At 44.9% G+C, this 14,048-nt stretch overlaps 1 protein-coding gene across 1 annotated transcript in view; it reads left to right on the top strand.

The window, feature by feature from the left end:
- LOC117043806 (A-kinase anchor protein 6-like) overlaps positions 1–12,847 on the top strand; it is a 200,981-nt gene extending 188,134 nt beyond the window's left edge. The window contains exon 14 of the mRNA XM_033143891.1: positions 8,443–12,847. Coding sequence (XP_032999782.1) covers positions 8,443–11,760 — 3,318 coding nt within the window. The 3' untranslated portion in view covers positions 11,761–12,847. The remainder of the gene's footprint in view (positions 1–8,442) is intronic.
- Positions 12,848–14,048: the final 1,201 nt, after the last annotated feature.

Below are 14,048 nucleotides of genomic sequence, written 5' to 3'. Positions count from 1 at the left end.
ACAAATCCACACCTGCTTCTTGTGTAACCCTGGCAAATAAAGAAAAGGAAAAGGTGACGGTAAATGACAGGAAATTAGCAGTTTTTCCTTATATAACCCTTGTACGCGTTCGACTTCCAACGTCCCATCTCCTTGATTCTGTCAGCCGGGAGGCCCATATGTGCGGCCATTGTAGCTGCCCCAATTCTGAAAGAATGTGCAGCATAACCCTCGGCTGAGAAACCACTAGCATCTATCGCCATCCGCAGAACTCGGGTGAATTGATGTCTCAACAGCCTAGATCCATCAGCGTGAATTAGCAATGGCCCTGTGCCGGGCGGCCTGAGCTGAAGATAACGTCTCGTGTCCTTCACCGGGCATGGGCCAGGCTGTCTAGAGGCCGTTAGCCTCACCAGTGCACCTTTACCCTGCTGATCTGTCTTAGACTGACGGATCTGTACACACAAGTCTGACTGAGTCAGTTGGATGTCTTCTAAGTGAATGCCACGGGCCGAACCGTCTTGGAGGACCTCTGCCACTACCTCTCCTACTCTCAAAGCCCCGAAAAAGGCAATGGCATATGCAGCCGAAAACAGCCTGGCCTCAAATTTAGACCAACAGATGGACCTGAGGTTCCTCCGCACCAAGCAAAGAAGCTCAAATGTTATTGGCTTCCTCGGTGAGCTATTTGAAGGTTGCAACCGACCCCAACCCTCTATTGCTCTGCCGACGATGAAATCTGAGCAAGGGTCTACTGAGAATATGGACCTGCTGAAAAAAGTTATGGCAGCTGTGTGGATTCTCAACGTCTTAGCTGCCCTGCCCAACCCGTGCAAGTGCGACAGATATTGCAAAACCTCGTCAGTTGATGGGGGGATACTGAAGGCAATATTTCTGGCCTCAGACCTAAACACCAAAAAATCAGACCACACTTTCTTATATGACCGCAGCGTTGATGGGGCTACAGAAGCTAATACTCCCTTGATCACATCGCACTTCCAAGGTTCCAAAGGTGTTCCGGGAAGGGTTCTGGAAGCTGCTGAGCCCACGGCGCTAGAGACCGGAAGCGCTCCATCTGAAACCGAGATAAAGCATCAGCTATGTCATTGTTGACGCCCGGGATGAATTTAGCCGAAAAGGAAATGTTATGTTCCAGGCAAACCAGCACGAACGAACGCAGTAGACCAGACACCCTCTCTGAACGCGATGAACGCTTGGCAAGAACCTTCACAACTGATTGATTGTCAGTCCAGAAGCAAACTCTGCGATCCTTAAACTCCTCCAGCCAGAGATGAACCGCTACCACTATGGGAAAAAATTCCAAGAAAGTGAGGTCACGCGTAATGGGTCCATTCAGCCAACCCTCAGGCCATCTTTGCGCACACCATCGACCTTTTAGGAACAAACCGAAACCTAAAGACCCCGCAGCGTCGGAATGAACCTGAAAATCAGAATGCAAAGTTATAGAATCCTGCCAAAGGGACACACCATTATAATTCTGTAGAAAAACCAGCCACATCTCCAAGTCAGCCTTGACCTCTTTAGGAAGACGTACTCTATGGTGCGCACGCTTCAGGCCTGCTGATAGCCTCGCCAAACGGGCGCAAAATGGGCGCCCTGGTGCCACTACCCTGCATGCAAAGTTGAAATGACCAAGCAAGGACTGTATCTGCCTCAATGTGAGCTTCTTGAGTGGTAGCGTTTGAATTATGACATCTCTAAGGGCATCTACTTTTCCCTGCGGCAAACGTGACGACTGAGCGATGGTGTCCAGCTCGATGCCCAAAAATGTGAGGCGCGTGACAGGACCTTCCGTTTTTTTCCGCTGCCAGTGGTACTCCCAATTCCTGCGACAAGGATGAGAAAGCTTCTAGAAGAGATGCGCATTCCATACTGTTAGGTTTTCCCGTTAAAAGAAAATCATCCAAATAATGAGTGACACCTGAAAGACCTGTCCTGAAACGCAGGGCCCAGTCCAAGAATGTGCTAAAGGTTTCAAATGCTGCGCAAGAAACCGAGCAACCCATTGGCATAGCTTTGTCAATATAAATTTGGCCATCAAACTTAAAACCCAATAGATGAAAATCCTCTGGATGTACCGGGAGTAAACGAAAGGCCGACTCGATATCACATTTTGCCATAAGGGCACCCTGCCCGCGACTACGAATGAGTTTTACTGCTTGATCGAAAGACGTATATTTTACCGAGCGCAGTTCCGGAGGTATGGCGTCATTTACAGAACCACCTTTGGGGTATGACAAATTATGAATGAGTCTGAATTCCCCCGGGGTCTTTTTAGGGACAATGCCTAAAGGTGATATCTGAAGATTAGGCAGGGGGGAGGCCCAAAAGGGGCCTGCCACCCTGCCAGCTGCCAATTCCTTTTGAATCTTCTTTTTTGCCACCTCTGGCCTCTCAAGAACAGATTTTGGTTTGGAGATTCCTTAAAGACAAGGGAACCTGATACCGGTATCCTGAAACCCTGTGAAAAGCCCTCCCAAAGATAAGATGCTGCAACTTTGTCTGGATAAGCCGAAAGTAAACTATGTAAGGAGGGCAACTTGATGGGGGAGAAGGCCAACCCTAAAGATAAATTACCTGCGGTTCCCTGCTGCTGCGGAGGCACCCCTGGAGCCGTTTTGGTGGTACCCCCGGCCCCCACGAAAGGGCTGCTTCCCCTTGAAGCATGTGGACGCTGGGTGAGCACCTGCGCATATTTCGCACTCATGAGGATACTTACACACTTGTCTCTGGCAAGTCCCTCTGTTAAACTCCCAGCAATATTTGCGCCTAGGTTCCTTCTTTTGCTCCACCCTTCCAGCACGAACTGCTTCCTGGGGTCTCTTCTCTACGTATGGACCAACGACCACGTTCCAGATGCCATTTTCAATCTGATCCCAACGCGCATGCGGTATCCTGGAAGCCTTTCTACGAAATTTTTCGTCATACGCAATGGCGGCTGCTTCACCCGAAAGAGAATAGGCTGTCCTGATGTTAGATAAATATGCTACCAAGTGAACAGCCCGTTTCGGATAAGCAGCAACTATGGTACCCATGTATGCCTGAAAGCCATCTAGCCAATTTTCAAATGTTCTCGGAACCTTGGGGTACTTACTCCTTCTTTTCCCATAAGACGTCCGCTTTTCACCTCTGCCCATTTCTTCAGCTGGAGGGACTAACTGAAACATGTCAACAAACTCACCGTTCAATACTTTAGCCCTGATCTTTGGGGACAAGTGATCCCCTGGGACCACATCCGCGGTTGTATGAGTGGAGACAGTTGTATCCTTTACCAAAGCACCATCACGCCATTCCTGCGTACCACCAAACTTTTTCCGGTGAGCGCTGGCCCTACGGGACCACGCCCAGTCCGGAAGGCCTGAAATTTCTTCTCCCTTCCCCCAATAAGAGCCCAAGGAAGCATCGCTATCGTAATCAGAGGACGTACCTGACTCGTCCTCGGTGTCCTGATGACTAGATTTGCTTCTTTTGCACACGTGCTTTTTCTTCGCATGTCTTTTCCCAGAAGGCTTCTCACTGCCATGTTGCTTGTCTTTCTCCTGCTGCTGATCAGCTTCCCCTTCCGATGAGGTATCAGACTGAGATGCACCCGATCGCCCCTGCCGTGAGGAAGATGATGAGGGGTGAGATACCGACGCATTACTACCCCCGGCTGAGGCATCACACTCTGAGAAGCGTGCTGCGTCTGCTATTGCCTGGGATACTTGGGCCCTGGCTCTTGTTTGCAGGCCCACGGAGACATCCTGCTGGGTATCCGATCCACTGAGCTGGGTGTTGGAAGAAAGCGCAGCTGATGTACCCAGGACTGCCTCCTCCTGTGTATCTGTAATACAAGTAGTATTTGCGGAAGAGCTTTGATTTTGCCGCGCCAGGCGCTCCTCGAAACTCGACATCCATGATTTAACTACTGTAAACAATTGTGCTACAGTTTTGGGTTCATCATTGCGCTCACGTGCTCCCTTTTTCGAACCACGACCACTTGAATTCGCACGCTTGTTGCTGGCCGGACCATCACCTGACGACTGCTTCCTTTTAGACATAATAAAAGTCAAACCAGAAGTTACCACCAACAAAATAAGGTTTATTAATTTATCACTTATTACGTATTTATATCACCAATTGGCACTAATTTGCTGAAGCCCACTAGTGTTACTTCTGTTCCGCTGTTGTTTATTTATTTAATATTAATTATTTATCAATTACTAATTTATCTGTTGCTATCTTTCTTAATTTATTATTTTATTATTTCCTTACTTATTTACTAATTATTCATCAATTACTAATTTATCTGTTGCTATCTTTCTTAATTTATTATTTTTATTATTTCCTTACTTATTACTTATTTACTTATTTATTATTTGTTTTATCCTATAAAGATATATCTATGTGAGTGTGCGTGTGTGCGAGTGTGTGAGTGCAATTATATATTTTAATATATATAATTTATTATTTATTTACTTTATTTTATGTTCTATTCTACTTATATGTTTGTGTATCTATGCTATGATTCAGTTAACCGATCATATATTAACCTGCTATATGGACCGGATGACAGCACTAATGAATATATCTCAAAACAGGGGCAAAACAATGTGCCCTACCCGCAGCACTGGGGAGGCTCGCGCAGCACTAGAAATCACCTGAACCTCCCACAACCTTGACCAGAGCTGGTGCAATCACTCAGTAGGGGGAAAAGAAATATCTACTTTTTATTTATATATTTATTTATTTTAATTTTATTTTAACCTATTTATTTTATTTCCTTATAGCTATAACCTTCCGTATTAATATTACTTTATATAGCTCAGCAGAGAGCACCTCATAGAAAATCAATAGCCACAGCACAACAGGAACCAAAGCTATGCGCTTGCCCAAAAGGGGGAGATAATAAGCTTTTTCAACTTTCTTTTTACTAATTTATTATTTATTATGCCTTATTATTTGCTACTCCTTCCTGTACTCAGGAAGAAAGAGGACTACTTTTAATGCCACCCGTAAAGACACACTCAAAATGGCCGCTGCCAGGAGTCTCCAGGTACACACCTAAAATGGCCGCTGTAAGTTGCCCACAAAGGGACACTCAAAATGGCCGCCGCTATGAGCCGCACGTGGCCACACTAAGTATGGCCGACAGAAATTATTCAGACCCAATCAGAGAGGCAACACACCACAAAATCACAGATGAGAACAGGCACAAACATACAGGAAAATAAAGCAAACTTGGCACTCTAAGCAGATAATTGCTGTGAACAGAAAACGGGGGGGGGGGCTGTGCTGCACCCAGAAAATTCTAGGCTACCCACGATCTAAGAAGAACAATTTCCAAGCAGCACCTAAACCACACCAAGACTGCTACCACAGTTTGAAAAGGAAAAACACAGTTTTTTTTTTTTTAAAGCAGTTTTTAAACAGATCAGCCCTTTCAAAAAATTTTGCCCAACGCAGGGCTCAAACTCACAACCCTGAGATTGAGAGTCCCACACCCTACCAACTGAGCTATCCCAGCTGCAGGAAGGAAGGGCAGAAAGATACAATAGTAAGGAGGATACAGTTGCCGAACAAAGAGAGGGGGGCAAAACAAGAGCCGAAGGAACACAAGAAACACAGCTAAACCGGAGGATACAATCGTAAAGAGGATACAATTGTAGCACAGGGAGAGGGAGGCAAAACGAAAGCCCAAGGCACACCAGAGAAACTGCAGTTTGAAATCAGTAGCTACAAATCCCCCCCAATGCTAAGCCCCGTTACCAAAACAACAAAGAAGCAAACATAAAGGCTCCGCTGCAGGAAGGCTCAACCTAAGCTGGGAGCCACTCTTACAGGGAGAGCAGAGAAAGGACCTTATTAGTCCCGAGGATCCGATCGCAGTGAAAAGCTGCTGTAAGCAGCAGGGGTACGTTGAAGCTGTTGCCGTGCACGCCTGTAAAAAAGGTAAAAGAAAAAACCTGAAGGAGAAAGCAAATACTCCCTGAAATGAACCGCCACGTGGTTCAAACAATGCCCAGCACAGTCTTGATCCGAAGTCTTGATCCGGCGGTGAAGCGACGCAGAATGGCGGAGAGGTGCCGCCACGGCTGCCCAGGTGCAGCAAATCCCCGCCCCCAAGTCAGCCCTATTGGCTGACTGCTAGGGGCGCGGCGCGGCGGCGGGGCTAGGTAGGGCAGGGGCGAAACGCCCCCGCCTCAATGCTGGAGCCGGCTCCAGCTCACAACCCCTCCCCTCGCTAAGGAGGAGAGGCTTTATAAGAACTTGTATAACAGATGAACATTAACGACCAGGTTGGATGTCCCCAGGAATCTCATCCACGTTAAGGTCCCTTGTTGGGAGTGGCTTATGATTTTCATGCCTCCCTGGCAACTACGGGTCTGTGTCAGTTGATATCTGGCCCCACCCACATAATGCAGCACAGTCTGAATTTGGCGTTTTGTGTAGAAACCTGGTGTAGTTCCTTTGTCAAGGGCAGATAACAGGATGGTGCGTCAGGCCACAGAGAGCTGCTTATTCTGAGTCAGACAGTTGGTCCATCTAGCTCAGTACTGTCCAAATTGACTAGCAGAAGCTCTCCGGGGTTTCAGGCAGGCAACATTCCTAGCCCAACCTAGAAATGCCAGGGGTTGAACTGAAGAACATCCACATGCAATGCAAAGCAGATGCTAAGGTAACTCCAGGTGGTTTCCTGATAGTTTAGCAGGATGTTTCTGCTGCCTTGGCTGGGAAATCCCTTGAAGACACCTCTGCAGTGGCAGAGCAAGCCATTCGGGCACCTGGGGCAGTGCGTGTGCCCTGCACCCAGGGGTGGAACCAGCCGCCCGCGGGGCAGGGTGAGCTGGGGCAGGACACACCATGGGGCCTCCAAGGAGTCTGCCTGCCTCCTCCTACTCAGCCACCCTACATCTGATGGGGAGGCGGCGGGCAGACCATTTGGGCAGCGTGGAGCCTGCCACGTCACTCCCAGGAGAGATGTGTGGCTTGGGCGTGCTGCAGGCCCCGTGGTGAGTGCCGCCCAGCATTTTGTCACCCCCTCAGTGGTGACACCTGGGGTGGCCTGCCCCCACCGCCCCCCTTCCTCTGCCCCTGCACCTCTGGAATGGGGAAATCGATTGTGCAGTTGCTGTGGTTACTGAGAGTCCTTTCCTGCTAGTTAAATTCAATGGCTTTCTGTGGAGCTTAGGTGATGAATGGCAAGATGTCTACTAGGTGTGATAGCGGAGCAAAGCTAATCCAACTGAACACTGACTAAAGGCTGCTGAAGGGTCTACCCCATGACTGAAGAAAAAAAATTTCTTTTCCACCACCATTGCATACAAAGAGTCTTCTAGTAGAGCTCTTGCACATGGCAAGAGGTCTGTTGCATCTTCTTCAAGGAGGAATGTAGGATCCATAGCAGTGACCAACCTCATATTAAGGCAGAAAGTCGGAATATAAGAATTTTCCCCTATCTAAAATACTATAGACTTTTAAAATATATACTTTTTTACTTGGCCTCCCATACATTTACTGATAAGCTTTCACATTCAGATAATAGATAATCTTTTGAATAATTGTTGTTACTAATGCCCAGTGTATTGTACATAATCCGAAGTCCATCTTCCAGTTTGGGTTGTGTAGCATTTGGCCTCCAGACTGGAAATTCCATTGATAAAGCCAGGTTGAAATGTTAGTATTTTATGTTGGGGAAATGGGGGCAGACTAGCAATTCTGTTGGTGTACTGGCCACTCTTCTGTTTAAGAAAGACTTCCTGGCTAAACTGACAGAGGTAGCCACATATCTCAGGACACCAGCAATCATGCTGAGACTTCCTCTTTTAGTGTGGTGTTGTTCAGGACATCATGGCTGCCATGGGAAGCATTATAAACTAGCACCAGTTTCCTGAAGAGTTTGTGGTGCTGATCCTGTTTGTGGCTATGGGTGGGGAGACAGACAGACAAGTCCTTGAAATACACTGCAGATTGGCACCTCACCAGATCCAATACCAGCAGCCTCAACCTTGAATTTGGGAGCCATTAATTGGATGAGACAGAATAGGCTGAAGCTGAGTCTAAATGAGATGCAGTTTATGGTGCATGGTGACCCCTAGATTCTAGAGGAAGAAGGAACTGCTGTTTTTAATGCGGTTCATCCTTGGTTAAGCAGATATGAGGAATTCTGTTGAATTCGCCACTGCTGCTAGATTTCTAGTTTAGCAGCCCAGTGCCCAGTGAACTTCATAGCTAAGGTAGAATTTGAATGAGCTTTTCTATGTCCACATTCTGAATTCTGAATTTTACTTATTGCTCTTTACTGTTATTTATTGTATTTCAGTAATTTTATGCAGCATAGCAAAACTGATGAGAAATGGGCTTTTTACAAGGAGTAAGGAACTTTGTATTGACTTTCAGTTCTGGAGGTGGGATGTACTGTTTGTGATTTAACTGATTATTCTATTCCTCTGTTTTTAACAGGAATCCCTGAATGTTATCGATCCAAGCTTAATGGAGCTGAATGGTACAAATGAAGATGCACTAGAATGGGATGAAATGGATATAAGTAATACGTTGATTAGCGTTAATGAGGAATTCAATGAGCTTGATCAAGAACTGAATCAAGATGACACAAAACTGAACTCTCCCTATGAAGCATGTGGTAATAACGACCGTCCCAAACAGGAGGAAAATCCCACTGTACATGAAAATTGCCTCAGCAGCCCAAGCATTACAGCATCTCCAGGTCCACAAGTCTACCAAGTGTACAGCCTTCACAATGTAGAGCTATCAGGGGGAAATCATATATCTCTTATGAAAAAGACATCCAAATCCTCCACAATTACACACTTGGACACTTTAAAGAAGCATGCGAATAAGAACTCTTTGTTGTCACCAACCAAACATTTGCCAGAACTAATGGGCAGCACCACTTTGACAAGCCCACAGAATTATATGTATCACAGTGGAAATGTAAGTAGGCATTCTGACAGTCAGAATAAAACAGTCAATGGAAGTGAGGCAGAAGCTACCCAAAATCCTGATGTCCATTTGCAAAATGAGACCGATAGAAAGCAGGATAATTCTGTGACTAGTATTTCAGATTCCCAGTTAGGGAATATAGTTGATGTGATAAAACAAAATTTAAAGCAGGAGGATGGGGAGATCCATTTTAATTTCTTAAATACTTCCCAGTCAAAGTCCAGCAACAGAGCTAAAAACCTGGGCAGCATCACCCAAGAGGGCTCTGAGGGTTCAGAAGAGTTGCAGCAAGGAAAACACAATGTCTTTACATTTTATGACTATTCATACCTTCAGGGTTCCAAATTCAAGCTACCAATGATAATGAAACAATCAAACTCAGAAAAAGCACATAAGCAGGGTAGTTTGCTTCATGGGTTTTATTTTGATAAAGTCCCCTTGAAATCTGAACATCAACCTTTAGAGTTCAAGCCACTTGTATCTACAGATGAGATTGCTTTCTCAACCAACTTGGATGATGGAGACCCCAAACGCTGTGAATTTGTGGAGGATTTGAAGAAACTGAGCGACCCAACAAATACAAAGCTGTGCCCAACTTTATCTCATAGCTCTTCTTTAGACTCCCTTTCAGTGACAAATGAGTTGTTTGGCTCAACTGTTTTTAGAAGTGGAGATGGGCTTCATCGTAGCACATCCTTGGAGAGTTGCCTAACGCCCTACAAAAGCAATGAAGATCTTTTTAGTTGCAATGGCTCTGGAGACCTAAGTGGAAGTAGTGATTCAGTTGGGGAACTTAGCAAAAGGACCTTAGACCTTTTGAATCGTCTAGAAAATATCCAGAGCCCTTTAGACCAAAAAATAAAGCGTAGCATCTCTGATATCACACTCCAAAGCACTTCTCAAAGAATGTCCTTGGCTGGCCAGTTGTCATTGGATATTGCGTCCTCTATCAATGAAGATTCACCGGCTTCTCTCACTGAGCTAAGCAGCAGTGATGACCTGTCTTTGTGCTCTGAAGATATTGTACTGCACAGAAATAAAGCACCGGATTCAAATGCATCATTCAGAAAACACCTCAGTCGGTCGGTAGCTGATGAGAGTGATGTCAACGTTAGCATGATTGTTAATGTTTCCTGTACCTCCGCTTGCACTGATGATGAAGATGATAGTGATTTGCTATCAAGTTCTACTCTCACCTTGACTGAGGAAGAGCTAGGCATTAAAGATGAAGATGATGATTCTAGTATTGCAACTGATGAGGATATTTATGAAGACTGCAATTTAATTTCAGGACTTGACTACATAAAGAATGAACTCTACACTTGGATCAGACCAAAATTTAATCTGACAAAGGAGAAGAGAAAGTGCAATCTGGATGATGAAATCCAGGGCTGTAAGAATTTAAGAAGTAATGAGACTTTGAAAGCAAAAGATTCATTGAGCATTGAAAAATTCTTGAATGATTCCATACGCAAGCTTTCAAAAAATAATGGCAACAGTAAGAACACATCAGAGAGCCATGATGAGTCAGGGACAAAAAGGCAAATGAAAAATGATGGCTTTCAAGTTTCCAAAGATCACTTTGTGGATGACATGGAGAATGGAAATGTTACTATTACTCAAGAAAGTCCAAAGGAAGAACATATTCAAATTTCAACTGCTGCCATGAATGTTAGCCCACTTAGTAAAGGAAGTGAAAATGAATGTTGTATCTGTGAAGCATTTACTGATAGTTCGGATGATTCACATATGGATGGTAAAGAGCCAGCTCAATTGTCAAAAATATCCAGCTCTCAGAAAGAATATAAAAAACATATTCAATTTGAAGGCCATTCTATTATAAAACCTTTTACAGAATTTGACTCAGATATGAAAAGTTCAGATATGGCATTACCAAAATTGCTACCAAATGATCAACAAAGCAGAACAGGAATTAGTGAACATGGTGGAGATTGCTGTGCATCTTTAAAATCAAATGAAGCAGAAATAAATGCATCAGATGGCTGTAGTGATTCATGTTGTAGCTGTGAAACTGCTGCTTTTGATAAAAGAAATGAGGAGGATTGTTCAGTGCACAACTTTGTGATGGAGATAATTGACATGGCCTCAACAGCCTTAAAGAACAAGTCTCAGCCTGAAAGTGAACCAGCTGTTCCACATTCATTAGCCCAGATCAGGGAAAAGGTTCTAGAACATTCTCACAGGCCCATTCAACTTAGAAAGGGTGATTTTTATTCATACCTCTCACTTTCTTCTCATGACAGTGACTGTGGGGAGGTAACTAAATACGTTGAAGAAAAGACCAGCACTCCAGTCCCTCTAGACTTTGCAGAAAATATTGAATGCTTTTTTGAAGCCTGTCCTGAAGATGAACGAGTGGAACAGCAGGGATATCTTCCTGACAGTGAAGTGGAAGTAAAATACGAAGCCCTGGATTTAAAAGATGAACCTAAAACATCTGCTGAATGTAGTGGCTTTTCTTTCTTAAGTGAGGAGATGGACATTGGCATGCCTGGCTCTCTTAGCCAGATGATATCAGATAATTTAAGTTATGATAGTGAATCTTTGAATTTGGACATCCCTAATGAATGTCCAGTCTTGAATTCCTTCCCAAATAACTCTAAAGAAAATCATCCCAGAGAGCCACTTGGGATCGCAAAGTCTGAAGAAGGTTTTGCTTCCTCAGCTGAAGCCATTCAATTAACGCCTGACCACTTGAAAGAGAAGGATGCTTTGCACCAGGACACTAAAACTCTTACATGTGAAGAAAACCTCCTGCATCTTCACAAAGAAAGGCACATAAATACACAGAGGTAGAATGTATTCCTCCATGGACACACATGTTGTTTCATAAAGAGGTAGGTACTGAACACTATGAGCTTTGCTTATTGCTGACATGACTATAATGAAGCAGAAAATGTGTGGCCTTTCAGAGTTTTTCAGTAGATCATAGCATTATGTCTTTTGAATTAAAAACCATTCCAGGTCACTTCTTTTATGTTTAAGATACAGATACAGACTCAGATAAGCAAGCATCAGCTGAGAATGGCAAATATGCATTCAAATCACTACCTTTATTTATCAAGATTCACAAAGCTGATCCCTAGCTGATCACTTCACATATTTCCTTCTCTGTGAAAAGCAGCTAGTTAAATACTATTTTCAGCTGATGTGGACAGCATTCATTTTGTACTTTGGCTCAATCTGTGCTCACAAAAAGAAAGTAAGAACTGACTCTTGTGTGATTCAGACTTGTTGGTTGCATTTCCTCAGATGTTTGTACTATGCAAAATTACCCAATGAATCCAAGAGAGATCAGTAGCTATCTTCTTTCTGCAATGCAGCAGTTATCACTGGAAGCAGATTCAAAAGAGATGCAATACTGTCCCACTATGTTGGGAAAAAGGAAGATGGGAGAAACTAAGTGTTACACCTACTATATTCTGGGCTTTCCTCGACAGCCCCTTGCTTCCTATCTGGGTAACTCTGCTCAGAGACAGCAAACTAGTCCACACTATGAGGGTGAATATAGCTGATTCTGCCTCTGTTGATGGGGAAGGAAAGTTAAGAGGAAAGGATCTCCACTTGCTCTCTTGGTTCTAGGTTACCCAACTCACTACAGCCTTCTGCAGGCATTCAGGAAAATGGTTTAACACATTTGCGGAGGGCAGGGGATAGCAATGAGTGCACTAGGTCCCTACCCTCGTCCCCATCCACATCTGTGAGTTGGATTGTGGCTGTCTATATTGGAGTGTTTCCTGTAATCTTGGAGGCTTCCTGTGTGATGTAGATCACTGTAAAAAGCAGGGTTCCACATCACACAGGAAGCCTACATAAGTGGAAGCACTCTGCAACTCAACAAGTACACTTGTTCCTGTTCTCCGCTCTGTCACACACATTAAATTAGCCAAAACAAAACAAAATAAAAAATTCCTTCCAGTAGCACCTTAGAGACCAACTAAGTTTGTTCTTGGTATGAGCTTTCGTGTGCATGCACACTTCTTCAGATACCAATTAGATAAATTAGCCAGTTTCTTAAATGCCTGGAGAAAACATGTAAGACAGGAGAAAGAATGTGCAGCATAACCCTCGGCTGAGAAACCACTAGCATCTATCGCCATCCGCAGAACTCGGGTGAATTGATGTCTCAACAGCCTAGATCCATCAGCGTGAATTAGCAATGGCCCTGTGCCGGGCGGCCTGAGCTGAAGATAACGTCTCGTGTCCTTCACCGGGCATGGGCCAGGCTGTCTAGAGGCCGTTAGCCTCACCAGTGCACCTTTACCCTGCTGATCTGTCTTAGACTGACGGATCTGTACACACAAGTCTGACTGAGTCAGTTGGATGTCTTCTAAGTGAATGCCACGGGCCGAACCGTCTTGGAGGACCTCTGCCACTACCTCTCCTACTCTCAAAGCCCCGAAAAAGGCAATGGCATATGCAGCCGAAAACAGCCTGGCCTCAAATTTAGACCAACAGATGGACCTGAGGTTCCTCCGCACCAAGCAAAGAAGCTCAAATGTTATTGGCTTCCTCGGTGAGCTATTTGAAGGTTGCAACCGACCCCAACCCTCTATTGCTCTGCCGACGATGAAATCTGAGCAAGGGTCTACTGAGAATATGGACCTGCTGAAAAAAGTTATGGCAGCTGTGTGGATTCTCAACGTCTTAGCTGCCCTGCCCAACCCGTGCAAGTGCGACAGATATTGCAAAACCTCGTCAGTTGATGGGGGGATACTGAAGGCAATATTTCTGGCCTCAGACCTAAACACCAAAAAATCAGACCACACTTTCTTATATGACCGCAGCGTTGATGGGGCTACAGAAGCTAATACTCCCTTGATCACATCGCACTTCCAAGGTTCCAAAGGTGTTCCGGGAAGGGTTCTGGAAGCTGCTGAGCCCACGGCGCTAGAGACCGGAAGCGCTCCATCTGAAACCGAGATAAAGCATCAGCTATGTCATTGTTGACGCCCGGGATGAATTTAGCCGAAAAGGAAATGTTATGTTCCAGGCAAACCAGCACGAACGAACGCAGTAGACCAGACACCCTCTCTGAACGCGATGAACGCTTGGCAAGAACCTTCACAACTGATTGATTGTCA

This window comes from Lacerta agilis, chromosome 1 (assembly GCF_009819535.1).
Source record: "Lacerta agilis isolate rLacAgi1 chromosome 1, rLacAgi1.pri, whole genome shotgun sequence".
In the NCBI taxonomy this organism is placed as follows: domain Eukaryota; kingdom Metazoa; phylum Chordata; class Lepidosauria; order Squamata; family Lacertidae; genus Lacerta; species Lacerta agilis.
The sequence above is the reverse complement of the archived record's forward strand: the minus strand, read 5'-3'. Positions and strand labels throughout refer to the sequence as shown.